Genomic DNA, 15,712 nt, shown 5'->3' with positions numbered 1-15,712 from the left:
TTCCCCGGTACACAAACACAATACACACAAACGCAAAAATACACAAACACACACACACTCGCGAGTTTCCCCCAGACCAGTAATATAAACGAAAAGGTGTCTTCGGGTCAATGTGACAGATTTCGATAGAGCAAGTGACATTTGGTTTAGGCACGAAACATACTACCAGTAGAAATACATTGCTTTTAAAATCGTTCTGTGTCGAATCAATAGATTATATTTCGTGACTATAAGACGAAATGCCGTGAGAATTACTGGATTGAATTACAAGTGAGTGCTTCATCCTCTGAACACCACAGAATGGGCGACTGTAACGCACATAACATAGGTACGCTCCCAGTGGCGGCCGGCTCATAGGGGCGCTAGGGGGGCCGCCCCACCTCCTCCCACATACAAAAAAATATATTAAAAAAAATATAAAATTTACAAAAAAAAATTTAAAAATATATATTTCAAAAATATATATATTTTATATTTTTTATTTTTAATGAACAAGGTAAATATCATACAATTGGTATCAGTAAAATGTATAATCTACAATAAAATCTTGTTTAAAATTGTGTTACGATGTCTAAAGTTACTGATAAGTCACATGTTTCCTGCCTGGCCTTGCCCTTGGCATTAGTTTATCATTACGGGGCGCTGCCCCCGAGCCAAACAGCAGCAACCAGCACGTTGCAAAAGTCTCAATAGTAAACTGTGCCGCCGAAACATAATTTCAGCCAATCAGCGCCGTCAAATATTTTGGTCACGAGGGCGCTCGCTCGGCGCCCACGTTGCTTACGTGCGTTGACGTAAGTTGTTTTTTAGACTCGTGAGGAACTGGGGTAGCATCTATAGTAACGCAGTGTAGGCGGAGCCGTGACGTCATCTTCAATGAGCTCCCCGGAAAAACAACACAGCGGTTAGCTTTTAGCACTCAGAGCTCACAGCTCTTCATATCTGTTCAGAAACTAGACAAAAGTTAAACAAGTACAAACCACATACTGTCTGTGTCATGGCGAATACAGTCGCTGGTTTATTTATGTCTGTATAGACAAGTTTACGCGACAAACCACGGGTAGCGCCATAACCCTACACATAACCCCCGCACTTCATTTCCGCCGGAAGTCTTTTGCACAGCGTCTGTCGGTGTAAACCGGTGTAAACAGTCAGACGGGCACTGGTGTAAACACAGCGATTTCGATGCTAACAGTGATGCTAGCTTGGGAACACGATTCTACTTCTTTGACTGGAGATGGCGTTACTCTCCCCCACCCGAATTCAGTGCAAAACTGGGAGGATAACATGACGACGTGGCCCAGCATAACGTACAGCAAAATTTGCTCCTACTTCGTTCAATCCATGGCAATAGATGGAAAAGCAATGGACAGTCTGAAGGCCTCCGAGGCATATCAATATTTGCACAGCAACAAAGTTGGTTGTGTCATGTCATACAAACATGATCGTTTTGTTTATCTAAAAGCAAAGGTAGAGCCTAGCCAGTGTTTGAACAATGCGTGGCATAATGCTTGGGTGCTGGTAACTGAAGCTGGAGAAGTCAAAACTGCGGGATGTACGTGTGTTGCTGGACCAGGGAGATCTTGTTCCCACTCAGCTGCGATCCTGTGGAAGGTAACTAGATTATTTGACCATTGTAGCCTAGGCCTATGTCTTTTGTTGTTGGTATCCGAACTACATCATAGGCTACTTGGCTAGAGTGCAAAGTGTGTGTATGCCATGATGTATTATATCATATGACATGTTTGCAGTGAACCCATTATAATATCTATGCACTGTTTTTACTCTATCTCTCAAGGTAGAAAATGCTGTGAGACAGGGGAAAACCGGGCTTGCCTGCACAGACAGACAGAACCAGTGGAATGCTGGGTCTAAAAGAAATGCTGGTCAGAGGAAGATGAAGTATGTGCGCTTCAAACGACACAACAGGAAGGATCTCTACCAGCCGCCACCAACTTCACAGCCATCCTCTACCACTCCAGAACCGGCACAGGAGGTGACACTCTTTAGGACTCATGAAGAGTGGAGGAAGAACACACTTGCCTCACCAATGGCAGAACTTTTCAATTGCCCTGGGAATAGCCTCCTGCAGTTCTGCTTTAATGCTGATACCTCTTCCATCACCGAGCCAACACCATGTCCACACCTCCATCTCCTAACCCATGATGAGCACCACATACCACTGGCTTGTGTAAAATGCAGAACCTTCTATGATAAGTACATTAACATGTCCACAGCCCGGCTTGAGGAGATCGAGAAGGTTACAAAAGCACAGAGCAAAGAACAGGTCTGGCATGATGCGCGGAGAGTGCGCATCACAGCGAGCACAGCTAGAAAGGTGCCCATTCGCTCAACCACGGCGCCCGACAAGTTTTTGTCAGAACACTTACACCCATCCTTCCGTGGCAATGCTGCAACCCGTCAAGGAGCGGAGGGGGAGGAACTTGCAAGGGACTATTTGGAAACTCTGGGCAACAGCATTGAAACCAAAGGCTTAGTGGTGTGCGACAAGGATCCGTGGCTTGCAGCATCTCCCGATGGAGTGATAAACAAAGACATTCTGTTGGAGATCAAATCACCTGTGTTGGGAAACAAGTCACTTGCAGAATTTTTGGCAACAAAGAACTGTGAAATCACAACTGTGGCAAACGGAAATAGGATAGATTACCATATTGCCTGCAATGGTCCAAAAGGCTACTATATGCAGGTACAAATTGGGATGCACTGCACAGGGCTTCAGCACTCCAAGTTGGTGATCTGGAACAAAACTGAGCACCTAGAAATCGAAGTACCCTACGACCAAGACTTTGTCCAGGGGCATATCATAAGGCTGCGCACATTCTACTTTGCCCACATGCTCCCGAAAATTGTTGACGATTTTGTTGAGGGAAGGTTACAGTTCTGCAGTAAATATCTCAGCATTTTAAAACCAAAATAAACTGCCTTATTTAGGTCATGCCCACAGGAGCCAACAGTTGTCTGTTGTTTACATAATGCACAATTTACATGATCTCTTTATGCTGTGCAATATATCATATGTGCCTGTACTGTTTGAGTGAAAATAAAGTTTGATGTAATTTAATTTCATTATTGCACTGTTATTGCATTATTGCATTTCATATGTTCCTTAGAGTGCTACAATTTCTTTTAACACAGTTCATCATTCATATTAAGCTCATACTGTACATAAATAACACTGAATGAATTAATTGTTGAGAGGAAACTAAAGAAATGGCTTCAACAAGAAAGATCACATGTTTAATCCTAACAGGTATTACAAATTAAAATATAAAAGCAGCCCACACAATTACATCACTATGAAAATATTCATATATAATATTAAAAAATACAATGCATGCAGTATTTGTTGTGTTTATCTGTATTTAATGAACAACATGGCTGGGTGCTGGTTTGTGGTCGTAGCACTCTCTATCTAACCACTCGTTCAGGTGCTTTCTCGAGTGATTGCAACCAACTACCGCACACGTAGTTCCCGAACCACTTTTCTTCATGTTGTAATTGTTATATCCTCTTTGTCTCTGCGATATCAGTGCTTTGTCGGCACAACGGAGCTAGCTAGCAAAACAAACCCAGTCCGCCAAAACGGAAATGCATTGCATCGAAGGGAGGAGTTCAGGATGTAGAGCGGAAACGGCTCAATAACTTGTGTATAGGCCGTTGTTGTGAGTGTGGACGGTCGGAGCATTTACAACGTTAGCTTAGCCAAATCTCCATTAGAAAACACGCGTTTTAAAAGGTTTTTCGCCTGCCGTCTGTCTGCAGACTTGTAAAAGCCTTAATTCATGGTTTTTACTTTCCGGTATCAGTATGTTGTTACTTCGGCATCATTTTGAAACGTGTATTACAATTAAATCACGGTCAAATATGTTCATCTTATTGTAGTTGTAGCCCCCTTCACAGCGATTCTCTCTCTAGTTTAGACTGCGGTCAAGCCAGCCTCCACTCGGAAAAACCTGGTCAAGCCAGCCCTCACGTGATATTGCGGTGCGCGAATATCCTATGCATTACGGTAGAGTCACTTCAGGGTGATAGCAGGACATCCCATCTAGTCACTCAGAAAAAAACAGGACATTCTGATGTAGAGTTTCAAAATAAAAGACCGTTGAAATCTCTATTGTATGAGTTATCATCCATGTTTTTAGATGAGAATAAAACAAAAACTGTCCAGTATAATAGATCCATCTCACTCTAGGTTGATAGCAGGACACCCCATCTAGTCACTCAGAAAAAATCAGGACATTCTGATGTACAGTTTCAAAATAAAAGACCTTTGAAGTCTCATATATGAGCTATCATCCCTGTTTTTAGATGAGAATAAAACAAAAACTGTCCAGTATCATAGACAATCAGGACATTCTGATGTACAGTTTCAAAATAAAAGACCTTTGGGGACAGGGATGATAGCTCATATATGAGACTTCAAAGGTATTTTATTTTGAAACTGTACATCAGAATGTCCTGACTTTTTCTGAGTGACTACATGGGGTGTCCTGCTATCACCCTGGAGTGAGATGGATCTATGATACTGGACAGTTTTTGTTTTATTCTCATCTAAAAACAGGGATGATAGCTCATATATGAGGCTTCAAAGGTCTTTTATTTTGAAACTGTACATCAGAATGTCCTGATTCTTTCTGAGTGACTACATGGGGTGTCCTGCTATCACCCTGGAGTGAGATGGATCTATGATACTGTACAGTTTTTGTTTTATTCTCATCTAAAAACAGGGATGATAGCTCATACAATAGAGATTTCAAAGGTCTTTTATTTTGAAACTCTACATCAGAATGTCCTGATTTTTTCTGAGTGTCTAGATGGGATGTCCTGCTATCACCCTGAAGTGAAATGAGTCTTTGATACTGGACAGTTTTTGTTTTATTCTCATCTAAACACAGAGGGATGATTTTTTTTTACTCTACCGTAATGCATAGGATATTCGCGCACCGCAATATCACGTGAGGGCTGGCTTGACTAGGTTTTCCCGAGTGGAGGCTGGCTTGACCGCAGTTAGTTTAGCATACTCAGCCCGACTCAGCCTGGTTGTTCCTGGCCCTAGAACCACGATTTTATGGGGCCATTACATCACCAGAAGTCCCAATTTAAGGGGTCATTTCATTTCTCCCCAAAAAAATGTTTTTACTCACTATATCAACAGCCCCACCAAAAATATCTTCCACAAGCCGCCACTGTACGCTCCTCTGAAATAATTGTCCCCTGCAATTATTATCCCTCATCGAGTTCGCTATTCAGCTTGCTAACGTTAGCTTAAACAAAAGTAACATGCAACGTTAGCCTAATCTAAAATGCTCTACTACGGCGTACCTTTCATGTGGCTCGTCAGCGCCGACTCTCCCATCGTTATCTTTTGCAAACTTTGCAGGAGGCTACTCGTGGGCTTGACCCTCGTCTTAGCCATGGCTTGTATTTGTCTTCTGCTAGCCAACGCTCATTGAAACTGCAACGTCCTGGCATACTGTCATCTATCACTCATCAGAATGCCCAGGTCACACACGTAACAACTTGCAGGTCACGCGCATAGCGCGGGAAGGCCGGACCGGAGCTGTTTTATGTAAAAGCGAAGCAATTAAGCTCGCTCCGACTTCTTTATTTTCTTTTAATCTAAAAAGCGAAGTAAAGCATTTACATTTTCAAGCACTTTATCCCAAATTCAAGCACCATTCCCAAAATTCAAGCACTTTCCCAACCTTGAAAACACCACGTCAAATTTCAAGCATTTTCAAGGATTTCAAACCCTGAATCTATCTACGGTCACTTTTCTCATTGAACATCTGGTCTTTTATTGAATAAACTAAACGCCTATGTTATTTATCCAATGTGCATTTTTCAGTGTCCACTGGCTTGCGTATTCACATTCTCCCTCAGCTCTGTTTCTGAAGGGCGGGGCTCCGCTCCCCCCCCACACACACACACACGCGCGCGAATGCACACACTCACAATCAGAGACAAGAGCGGAGGAAAGGAGGAGAACAACAAAGTGTAAAAAAGTCAAACAAATCTGCATTATTGCGCCGAGCTCTGCTCTCTGCCCGTTTGTGTGTCCCCCCCCCCCAGTTTCAAATTCTTTTATTATTATGTTTTAACCGCAAGGCGTTATCGTCACGGGAGAAGGACACACACAGCCTGCCCAGGTGGACGCGCGCGAACGCGACAACGAATGTAGCGTGCGCATTCTAAAAATAGCTCACAGATGGTGAGCAGGTACCGCGGTTTTGAACTACAGTATTGAATTTGACAGAAAACAACAATGAAACGCCAGCAGAAGAATAGTCTAATGAGTTGGGTGAAAAAAAAGACAAGAGATGTGAGCATACTTGTCAACCCTCCCGATTCATTGCCCTCTCCCGGTTTCCTTCCGGGGTCATATTTCTCCCGCATTTCTCCCGATTTCTGACAAAATCAGATTTACACACGACTGTTTCCACTCGGACATTAATACAGTTACACCATTGTTTGGTTCCATGGTAACACGTCTCTTTAGTAGCGCGCAACTCAAAGTCTGAGAGGGTGAGGCAGATATTCACAGAAAACAGAACAAGAATCGACAACTACTCTACTCTCTGCTCACTCCTTTCCTGTAAAATACAGGTCCAGCCCACACATATGCTCCATCAAGGACGGTGCTACAGGCCGCAAGGCAGTGCACTTACAACTACAATAAGCATGTTAATGTTAATCTAACAGCTCCGGCGATCCACTAGCCTAGAAGCAGGGTTGGGTTGTAGTTGTAACGGAATACATGTAACGGCGTTACGTAATCAGAATACAAAAATCAAGTAGGCTAACTGTATTCAGCTGGCGTTACATTTGAAAAATGAGTAATCTGATTACAGTTGCTTTCATAAACCTGAAGTGAATACATTTTTGGAATACTTATTGGAGGAAAAGTTTCCTCACAAAATGTAATATTCATTACCGGCAGAACTGTGTGCACACTGCACACCGCTGCAGCATGTCTGTGAGCGAGAGATAGATGCAGCGTGTCTGTCAGGCCCCGCCCCCGCACGCAGATGAGAGAGAGAGAGATCTCTTTTAAAATATATTGAAAGTTAGAAACGGAGATGGTTAGATAAAATGTGAAAGATAACCTTTATGGACTATTTATTTATTGTCAAAATGATGACATTTCATAACGTTATCAAATCAAAGTGAATGGCCTGCTGCTGCTGAATGCATGGGGCAAGTGACTGGAAAACGTTTTAAAAGTTATTACATCGTTTCAGATAATAAATAATAATGATAATTCATTCTATTTAGGGGCGCCTTTCAAAGCACCCAAGGACACCTTACAATTCATAACATCTTCCAAGGAAAGGTTTTAAGACAGTACAAATAATGCAGTCCGGGTGACGTTTTTAATGTGGGGTGCAGATGAGAGGGAGCTGTCCAGAATGACACCAAGATGTTGTGTTTGAGTTCTTGATAAGCCATTAAAACAGTAAAATAAGTGTCTCCTGTTCACCAAAAAATACCCATCTGTTATGGAAAAAAAAAGTATGCCAAAAGTATTCTAAAAGTAATCTGAAGACGTTTTTAAGACACCTAACTGTAACTGTATTCTGATTACTTTCAGAGCATGTATTCAGTATCTGATTACATTTACAAAATGTAATCCCTCCCCGGTCAACAACTTCAAACTTCTGGGCTATATAAAAATTGCTGTGCCGCGATAGTGTCTATTGGATAAATGTTGGCCCTTGGACAAATGTAGTCAGGTGATCCCTGACCTAGAGTCTATGTGTGCACGTCTCTGTTTGTTTGTGTAAAAGTGTACGTTTAAGTTGCACGGCACTGTTACAACATGTGATCTTGTGATGATAGCTGGCCTATAATAACCCTGTCAGAATTAGAATCAGAATACAAGCTGGGACACATTATTTTTCCAGGGGTTTTTGAAAATAAATATTGGATGTCAAAACTAAGATCTAACATTGGCAAAGTTTTTGAAATGTAAGGCAGTAAAAAAAGAACCAAACATTCACATTTTTTTGAAGTGTATTCTACGTAAAACATGTCTCTTGAAGGAATATTTACTTTGCATTCATTTGTTTTTCAAATGTTTTATTTGTAAGTGATTGTTTTCTTTTCTGCATTCAAAATCTGCATTTAAGATGTAGTGTATTAGTTGTGATATTTTTTGCAAAATCCCTGTATAATCCCAGATCTGTGTTTAACTCACGTAAATGTTGTTATTTCTATTGTTATTTCTACTGTTGATACAGGTTTATTCTTATTTTATTCTTATTATTCCCGTGTATATTCCATAAGTACTATCTGTGTCTTTCTCATTTGTTGCTGCTATCACATCTGCATTTCCCTACAGGGATCAATAAAGGTGAGGTCCATCTTATCTCATCTTTTCTTATCTTAAGTAAACCTAGATTCATCCATGTCAACTAAAATATCTGAAAAAAAGAATAATATCCATAATATGGATACAAATATACACATCACAATGTGTCCTTACCTTCAACACCACACTCTGGTCAAAGTTGTAAGCACTGGGCCGCCCCTCCAGGGTGGAGAAAGCCACGTTTCCTCCGGTCAGGGGAGAGATATCACTGAACTCATCGGTACATAAAGCATTCCTCTCGTCACCTCCTGGGCGAATGTACTCCTTGTCATCCTTCCCATAGGTCTTCCTACAAGAGGCGCTGTAATACTGGTAAGGCAACCAGGTCCCATTCTGCTCCGTGCGCTTGTAGATGGCAAAGCTCTCCGGCCGACTGGTGTAGAATTTCAATCGTATATAAGTTATCTCGAAAGCCTTCCCTGTGGAAAACAGATATGATTAGCTCTGAATGGCATCATTGAAAGAATTACTGGTGGAACTAGATCCATTGTAGCTACACAGTCGGATCAGAGGCTGGTTATGTGAGAGACAAATACTGTAGGGTGATAGTTTAGGCCCCAGGAGCAAAAAGAAAAGAAAAAAAGACATAATTGCATTATAGAAATAAGGAAAACAATGGGGGGTAGGCTTAATTTCCCATGCCTCTTTGCAGGGTAAATGAATGTCATTCCTGCAGGACTAGAAGAATCCCAAGGATTATTTTCTCATTATACCAACCATAATGGGCCCCAGAAGTGAAACATAGGTCAAAGGGAAAGAGAATAAACATTGTTTTTTCAGAATTGTAAGACAAAATAGGTCAATGAGTGCAAAATCACAGGGGAAATTCCAGTGTTGTCCAATCACTGGTTAGGATGTAGTCTGATGCAACATTTGAGGTGCGACAGAAAAGGGACAGATCTAATCGATAGAAAAGTGATTTGTCAACCCACTAAAACACTAAGGAGTGCAATGAGAGGCTGAGGATTGCTTATAACTTAACATATCATTGATTGAATGATAAAATCGAAGGCAAGATTTTAGTTCAAAAAAATTTGGTGCCTGGGAGACTTTTCATGGATTTTTATTTCCCCAGAAACAGTGATTTGACTTCAATCTGTTTCAAAGTAAAATGGTTTCAGAGCACAATCTCATCTGGAAGAAGATCTGCAGTAAGCGAGGAGATATACCATATCCAGATTTGCATTTGAGTTGCTGTTAGGGGATTTAGCAAATCAAAATAGGTTTTGGTGCAATGGGTGTTGCATTGTTACTCGAAGAAATGTGAGCTACAGTAAGTAATTTTAAAGGTTCAAAATAAGTGGAGGGAAGAATCTCCCAGGTATATGTTTAATTAAATGAAAAATGCATTGTTCTATCTTTTTTTGCATATTGCATACGTAGATGGCTTGAATTAATGGGGGATTTGTCTCTATAATGTGGAAAACTGAAGAAGGAAAGTCATTGATTGCAACACAGCTGTTGTCCTTATTTGGTTTTGCAGGAATGTTGACATCTTCTTCCCTAATCTCAGAGCAAACGAAGAATCGAGTTTTATCGAGTGGTGTCATTGTTTACTCGCTGTGGGGTCGGACACTTCAAACAGTCATCTTGAAGGCATATTGTGGAGGCTTGCAAAGCTATACTTCCTGAATATAAACACGCTCACAGAATGTGCCAAATGTTTTGCAGCTTTACGGGGGATTAACTGAGCAGACACAAACTGAAGTCATATTGAGAACAGACTGAGAAGTAACATGTAGAAATCCTCCTAACAGGCTTCTTCATCGCGCTCTTGGGGATTTGTTTCTACATCATTAGACACTAAGTCTCACCCGCTCTACAAATTCATCGAGGGATGCAATCCACTGGTACATTCATAATGACATCTGTTGCTTTTCTCTGATAGCCAGAGCTAGGCATTTCTGTCTGTTGTCTCTGCAGCGAGCTCTAATGGTATCTTTCCTTTAGGAGAGATCATTTAGCTTTCATTTACTCCCTGCATGAGGTGAGCAAAAACATAAAAGAGGCAGAAGATGAAGCATTTGTTGAATATCCCATGATGCAATGCAGACTAATTGCAGAGGGTATTTGTATGTTGTTATGCATAATGTTTAATGATTCGTGATTCATCCACCTTCAGGAGTGCATTCTTAATATATTCATTAGGGTTTATGTGCGAAGGGAAGGCTGTTGAATCGAAACCAAGCCAAGTAACACATCATATCTATCGATGAAATATACCTTAAGATAGAATTCACACCTTAATCTGCACAGTTTCAACTCGGTTTATCACCTTCCTAGGTGTGACTTTACAGGGCTGATCGAGAATCGTGAAGCATCACAAATCCAACCAAAGCTGTTCATGTTGCACACTAATATAAGGACTATTTGGACACAGAGATAAATAGTAAAGACTGAGCTGAGGGCGTACAGCGTCTGACCCTACGCTCAGTCACTAATGTCAACTCAACACAGCTGCCAAAGACCTAGACAGTTTGAGACTAAACTCACAAGTACTGTAGACTCAATATTTACAATCTGTTTACTCCCAGATTTTCGTGTTCAGCAAATGCACAGATGAGTGTATTTATCAACTAATCACGCTGGGTCTTGGTTAACAAATGCAATAGAGTTCGACAAGCCTCTTAGAGAGAAATGTGTCGCCTAATGCACCGTAATCATTTGAGAGCCTCCTGCCAACTGTGGCAGACTTTTATTATTGTTTTACATCTGAGACAGGATGTTGTTTGTCTTTGACGGCACTGAATGAGAACCAGCTGCAGAAATCTCTGTGTGCTGTGTGTGTGTATCTCACCAAGTCTTTTTTTTTGGGAAAAACCTGACCCCAATTCCTTACCACCAAACCGCCCAGCATTTTCTTCTTTCTCCCCCCCTTCTTGCTCATTATGTTTTGTTTACTCCCCTTGAAGCAGCCCAGCTCCCCCTTTCCACTCTTCCACAGACCCACTCTGACTGGGCTGCAATATATGTCCCTGCATCCCACCACTGTGTTTATCATCCCAGCTTTCGCCTATATTGTCTTTCAGAGAGACCTTGTTTTGTTTGGAGAGGCAAAAGAAAACAGTAATGTTGGAGTAACCCCCCACCAGCAACCCAGATGGATCACAGAGCTTTTATACTGACCGAAAAGATGCCACACATCTGACATTCAGGGATGTCCAGTTACATAAGATGTTTTATGAAAACATAATCTTCGCTCTTTTTCAGTGCTGGAATTATTCAAAGGCGCCAGGTTTAGAGAAACACATGTTTTGGAGTAGAACAGAGGGAGCAAAGGTCAATTCAGTCTGAGGGAGACAGACATGTGGGTGTTGGGATTGTCTGAAGAATAACAGCCCTGCAGACAACCGGGAAAATACCTCTGCAAAAGTAACATTGGCTGCTTTCTCCAGGAAAAGATCTAGCCTGAGATTATAAACAGCAAAGCCTCAAAACATAGCCTTGCTATTGGAAATCAATATGTTCTATTTGATGGAACGACTTCTGGCCTTCTGAGCATGTGATATAACAGTTCATCTATGGTCAAAGCGCTGACATTTTCAACTTGTGTCGTCATTTTGTGCCCGTTTCTTGTTTCTTTGAAGAAAAGCTCTTTGATGGGAGTCTCCTCCCTACAAAGGTGATGAGGAGGGAGGACATTTGACCTGTCATGGAAATGTCTAGTTTGGACAGAGTCTTCACTGACTGATTGATGGATGTCCAAACACACCCAGTGTTTCCCCTAAATAGCGGCGGCGCAGCTGAAATATGCGCGCCGCTGCTAGGGGGCGCCAGCCAGGTACCCAAATTTTTTTTTTACTTTTATTAAAATAATAAGCGGCGACCCCTTTTCATTTTTGATTGTGTGTTATGTGGATTTGTAGTATTTGTGTTACTGTATGTTCAATAAAGATGTATTTTTGCTAAATCTTGAGACATTGCCACTGTATGTACTGCCAGGGCCGATTTTTGACATAGGCGCTGTAAGTGATGAAAGGTGGGGGATGTTGGCTTATCAGGCGCCCGCAGCTCACAGCCAAAGTGCGAGCGTGGGAGCGAGAGAGCGAGCGAGGGAGGGAGAGAGAGAGAGGGCGCACCGGTACCGGCGCTGTTGTTATTAGAATATGGTGCTAGCTGCGCTAATGGATATAAGCAGTAGATGGTGGAGGAGAGCTCTCCTGTCAGACTGAGAGGCTCAGTGAGGTAAAGGACTCTCTGAGTGTTTAGATAGTTAATTTTAGTCTCAGTTATCTCAGTGGGTCTCAAACAAATATGTAAACACATATTTCCAAGACACTTTATAATTATTAGGATAAATAAAAACAGGTTTGAAATCATTCCAATGTATACTATACAGTAGGACAGTAAACCAAAAATATTGTTTAAAGTTGGTGAGATACAAAAATATGCATAAATTAATAAATGTTAACTGGTAAAATAAGATATAAATGAACAAAAATAAAATAAGTTACATTTATTTGTTATTGGCTATGGGTTATTGGTTATGTTCACATACTTATTTGATTATTAAAATATAAACCGATCTTTTTCATATTGATGTTTTAGAGTTGTACTCCCTAGATCAGGTCTCTAGTAATTGTGGGCTCAAAGTGCACCAGATTGAAGCATTTTACTTTAAAATATTCAAAAAAATCTTCCCGGGGGGGCTTATCTCTGGGCCCCCCTAGAGGATGTGACGTCCACCCCCCGATTAAAACATGTTCATACAATACTGAATACATTTGAAGCCATTTTGACGTATATGACCTATGTCAATAAGTTTCGGTTTTTGTAGAGTATTTGTCTTTTGTAGAGATTTTTCATTTACTCTTTATAAATAAAATCTTGCATAGGGCAGCAAATTGGCTAGAACCGGCCCACATAGAAACAATTTGGCGGGGCGCATTTCGCACGCGCTAGAAAATTCCACGCGCTCCGCGCTCACATTATGCTGGGCCCACGTGCCTTAACACCGCTGCTATGACTCCATCCTAGGGGAAACACTGACACTTTATCTTTAAGCTTTGCTGAAAAGGTGTACAAAGTACTCAGATATTGTACTTAAGTTAAAGTAGAAATACCAGAGTGTATGAATTCTCTGTCACAAGCAAAAGCAGAAAAGCATTAGCATCTAAATATACTTAAAGTCAGACCCGGCACCGCCGCGCCGTGGGAGGGTCAGAGAGGGCCAGGCCCTCCCATTTGACATTCCTGCCCTCCCCCAATAAACACGTTTGTTTTATAAATAAACTGTGAACTTTAATGCTACGATGTATGTGATGTCAGATAGTAACTACAACAAAAATTGTAGGCTACGTCAAATAAATTCATGTGTCTTTTTCGATTCGTCGACATTTAGACCAATTACAAAACATCACACTACTCTGCCTATTCTGGATTTGTTTTTTATTATGCATTCTATAGACTCCCATTTATGTTTTAAATTACAAAATGGACATCAGAAATGGGCTTTACTACAAATAAATTGCGATGAGAGAACTGCAGCCGATGGTGCTGCTGGCGACCCTGCACCTGCCGTTGGAGCAGCACGCCGTAATGTTACTAGCTTGACCTCGGCAAACCCTGGGGCTGAGTTACGCTAGTACGCACTGCATAATGTGGTGTCGCCGTCGCTCTGTATTATTATGTTTGCTGCTCCGGTCAACGCTTACCCAAGTTTAAGGCCCAAGCACAGCTGTTGCTGTTATGTTTTCTTTTTACTTCAAATGTGTGCCTTGCTCATGAGCACACAATGTTTAAAAAGTGGTTTCTATGTTGCCTTTTGTTTGTGTATTTATTTGCGATAGGTGTGCGTCTTTACGCAATGCTGTTGGCCATGCTGTTTGATACGATCTATATTGTGCCGGGACACACATGGCGGTTTTGTGTGCCCTCCCATGAAAATCATATGCCCTCTCCGTAGATTTGTTCTGGTTGAAGTACCAACAGTAAAAGTACTCATTCTGCAGATTGGCCCATTTCAGAATAATATCAGATGCTATTCTTATAATTATTGATGCATTAGAGCAGTGGTTCTCAAATGGGGGTACGCGGACCCCTAGGGGTACGATGGAGTACTGCAGGGGGTACGTGAGATTTATTTTATGTTAATGCAAAAATAGATAAATATATCAATTTTAGGAAAAGTAACAAAGTTTGAACAGTGTGCGTTTTATATTAATAGAGTTACACATATTTCAAAACGTGAAGTTTAATAACTGCAGTTGCTTCCCTGTCAGAATGACAAAGAACCAGAGTGAAGCACAAGCCCATGTTTCTCACTAAATTGTAAGTTCAACTTATTGAAAAGATCAGTTCAATGCAACTAATGTCGTCTTAGTGTTATTGCATGATCTTAAAATTGGTTGGCCATGAATTTAGTGATGGATTGTAAACATTTGAAATGTAAATGTTTCTCAGTTACAATGTTGTTGTTTTAATAAATCAGACACCGATGCTGCAGCATTGTACCTCTTTATATAGGCTTTTTTCCCCTAAGAAATAGTTTTTGCGCTGATCAGGGGGCACTTGGCTGAATTCTTTTTTCAAAGGCGGTACATTATTGAAAAAAGTTTGAGAACCACTGCATTAGAGAGTGATCAAAGCTGGTAAAGGGACGGCTAATTAATTACTTTGTATACTGCAAAGTAGCTTGTGGATTTACTCCAGGTGTAACTAAAGTCTTATTTATGATTATATTTCACATCATTATTCCAGATCAGCACAGTAATTTAAGATACAATATAAATCTAGTGGAGTGAAAGTACATTATCTACCTCTGAATTGTAGTACTTTACCACTGCTTTGCTGTTGTGGTTCACTCTCACCACTTTCAAAGCGTTGTTTTTTAGCTAAAAGTGCTCACAGTATGCACTTTAAACAGCTGGCAGGGCCGGCAGGAGCTAGCTTAGCAGCTAATGTTACTAAACTTAGCTGCAGTGCTGACGTTAATATGGTTTAACGGTAGCAGCTAAACTAAATGCTTGACAGCTAATTCCTTTGGAAATTGGAATCAATAAAGTAAAACAAAGCTAAAAGACAGTGAACAATGGACTTACATGCGCCACTTTGCCAATAACAGGACTCAAATGCTTGTTGCTCGGAAAATGCTGGTTGTGCACACTAGCAGTTGTTAGCCTTCAGTTACGCTTCTCCCAACAAGTGGCCAAAACCCCTCATTACAGGTTACATGTGACATTCGAATTCAATTAAAAATCCTTTTGGATTGTATTTTATTTAAAATACCAAATAGACAAGCTTTCAATCCAACCTTTAAATTCAACATATTCTCATAAGTATTTTATCTAATTTGTGGCTGAATTGGAGATGATGCAGAGA

General features: G+C 40.9%; 2 protein-coding genes across 3 annotated transcripts in view; one reads left to right on the top strand and one right to left on the bottom strand.

The window, feature by feature from the left end:
* Positions 1-15,712, bottom strand: part of lamc3 (laminin, gamma 3) — a gene marked incomplete at its 3' end in the record, with an annotated part of 159,122 nt that overhangs the window by 139,641 nt on the left and 3,769 nt on the right. The window contains exon 2 of the mRNA XM_079659941.1: positions 8,507-8,811. Coding sequence (XP_079516067.1) covers positions 8,507-8,811 — 305 coding nt within the window. The remainder of the gene's footprint in view (positions 1-8,506; positions 8,812-15,712) is intronic.
* Positions 1,096-3,087, top strand: LOC307025638 (uncharacterized protein). Of its 2 annotated transcripts, none has more exons than XM_079660455.1 (2): positions 1,096-1,614; positions 1,803-3,087. In XM_079660455.1, the coding sequence occupies exons 1-2, from the start codon at positions 1,554-1,556 to the stop codon at positions 2,936-2,938; spliced, it is 1,197 nt and encodes a 398-aa protein (XP_079516581.1). In that variant the 5' UTR covers positions 1,096-1,553; the 3' UTR covers positions 2,939-3,087. The 2 variants fall into 2 exon arrangements, with proteins under 2 accessions (XP_079516581.1, XP_079516580.1); XM_079660454.1 differs by having other exon boundaries at positions 1,799-3,087.

This window comes from Notothenia rossii (genome assembly GCF_949606895.1).
Source record: "Notothenia rossii genome assembly, chromosome: 11".
NCBI classification, from domain to species: Eukaryota; Metazoa; Chordata; class Actinopteri; order Perciformes; family Nototheniidae; genus Notothenia; species Notothenia rossii.
This window is presented reverse-complemented; position numbering and strand designations above follow the sequence as displayed.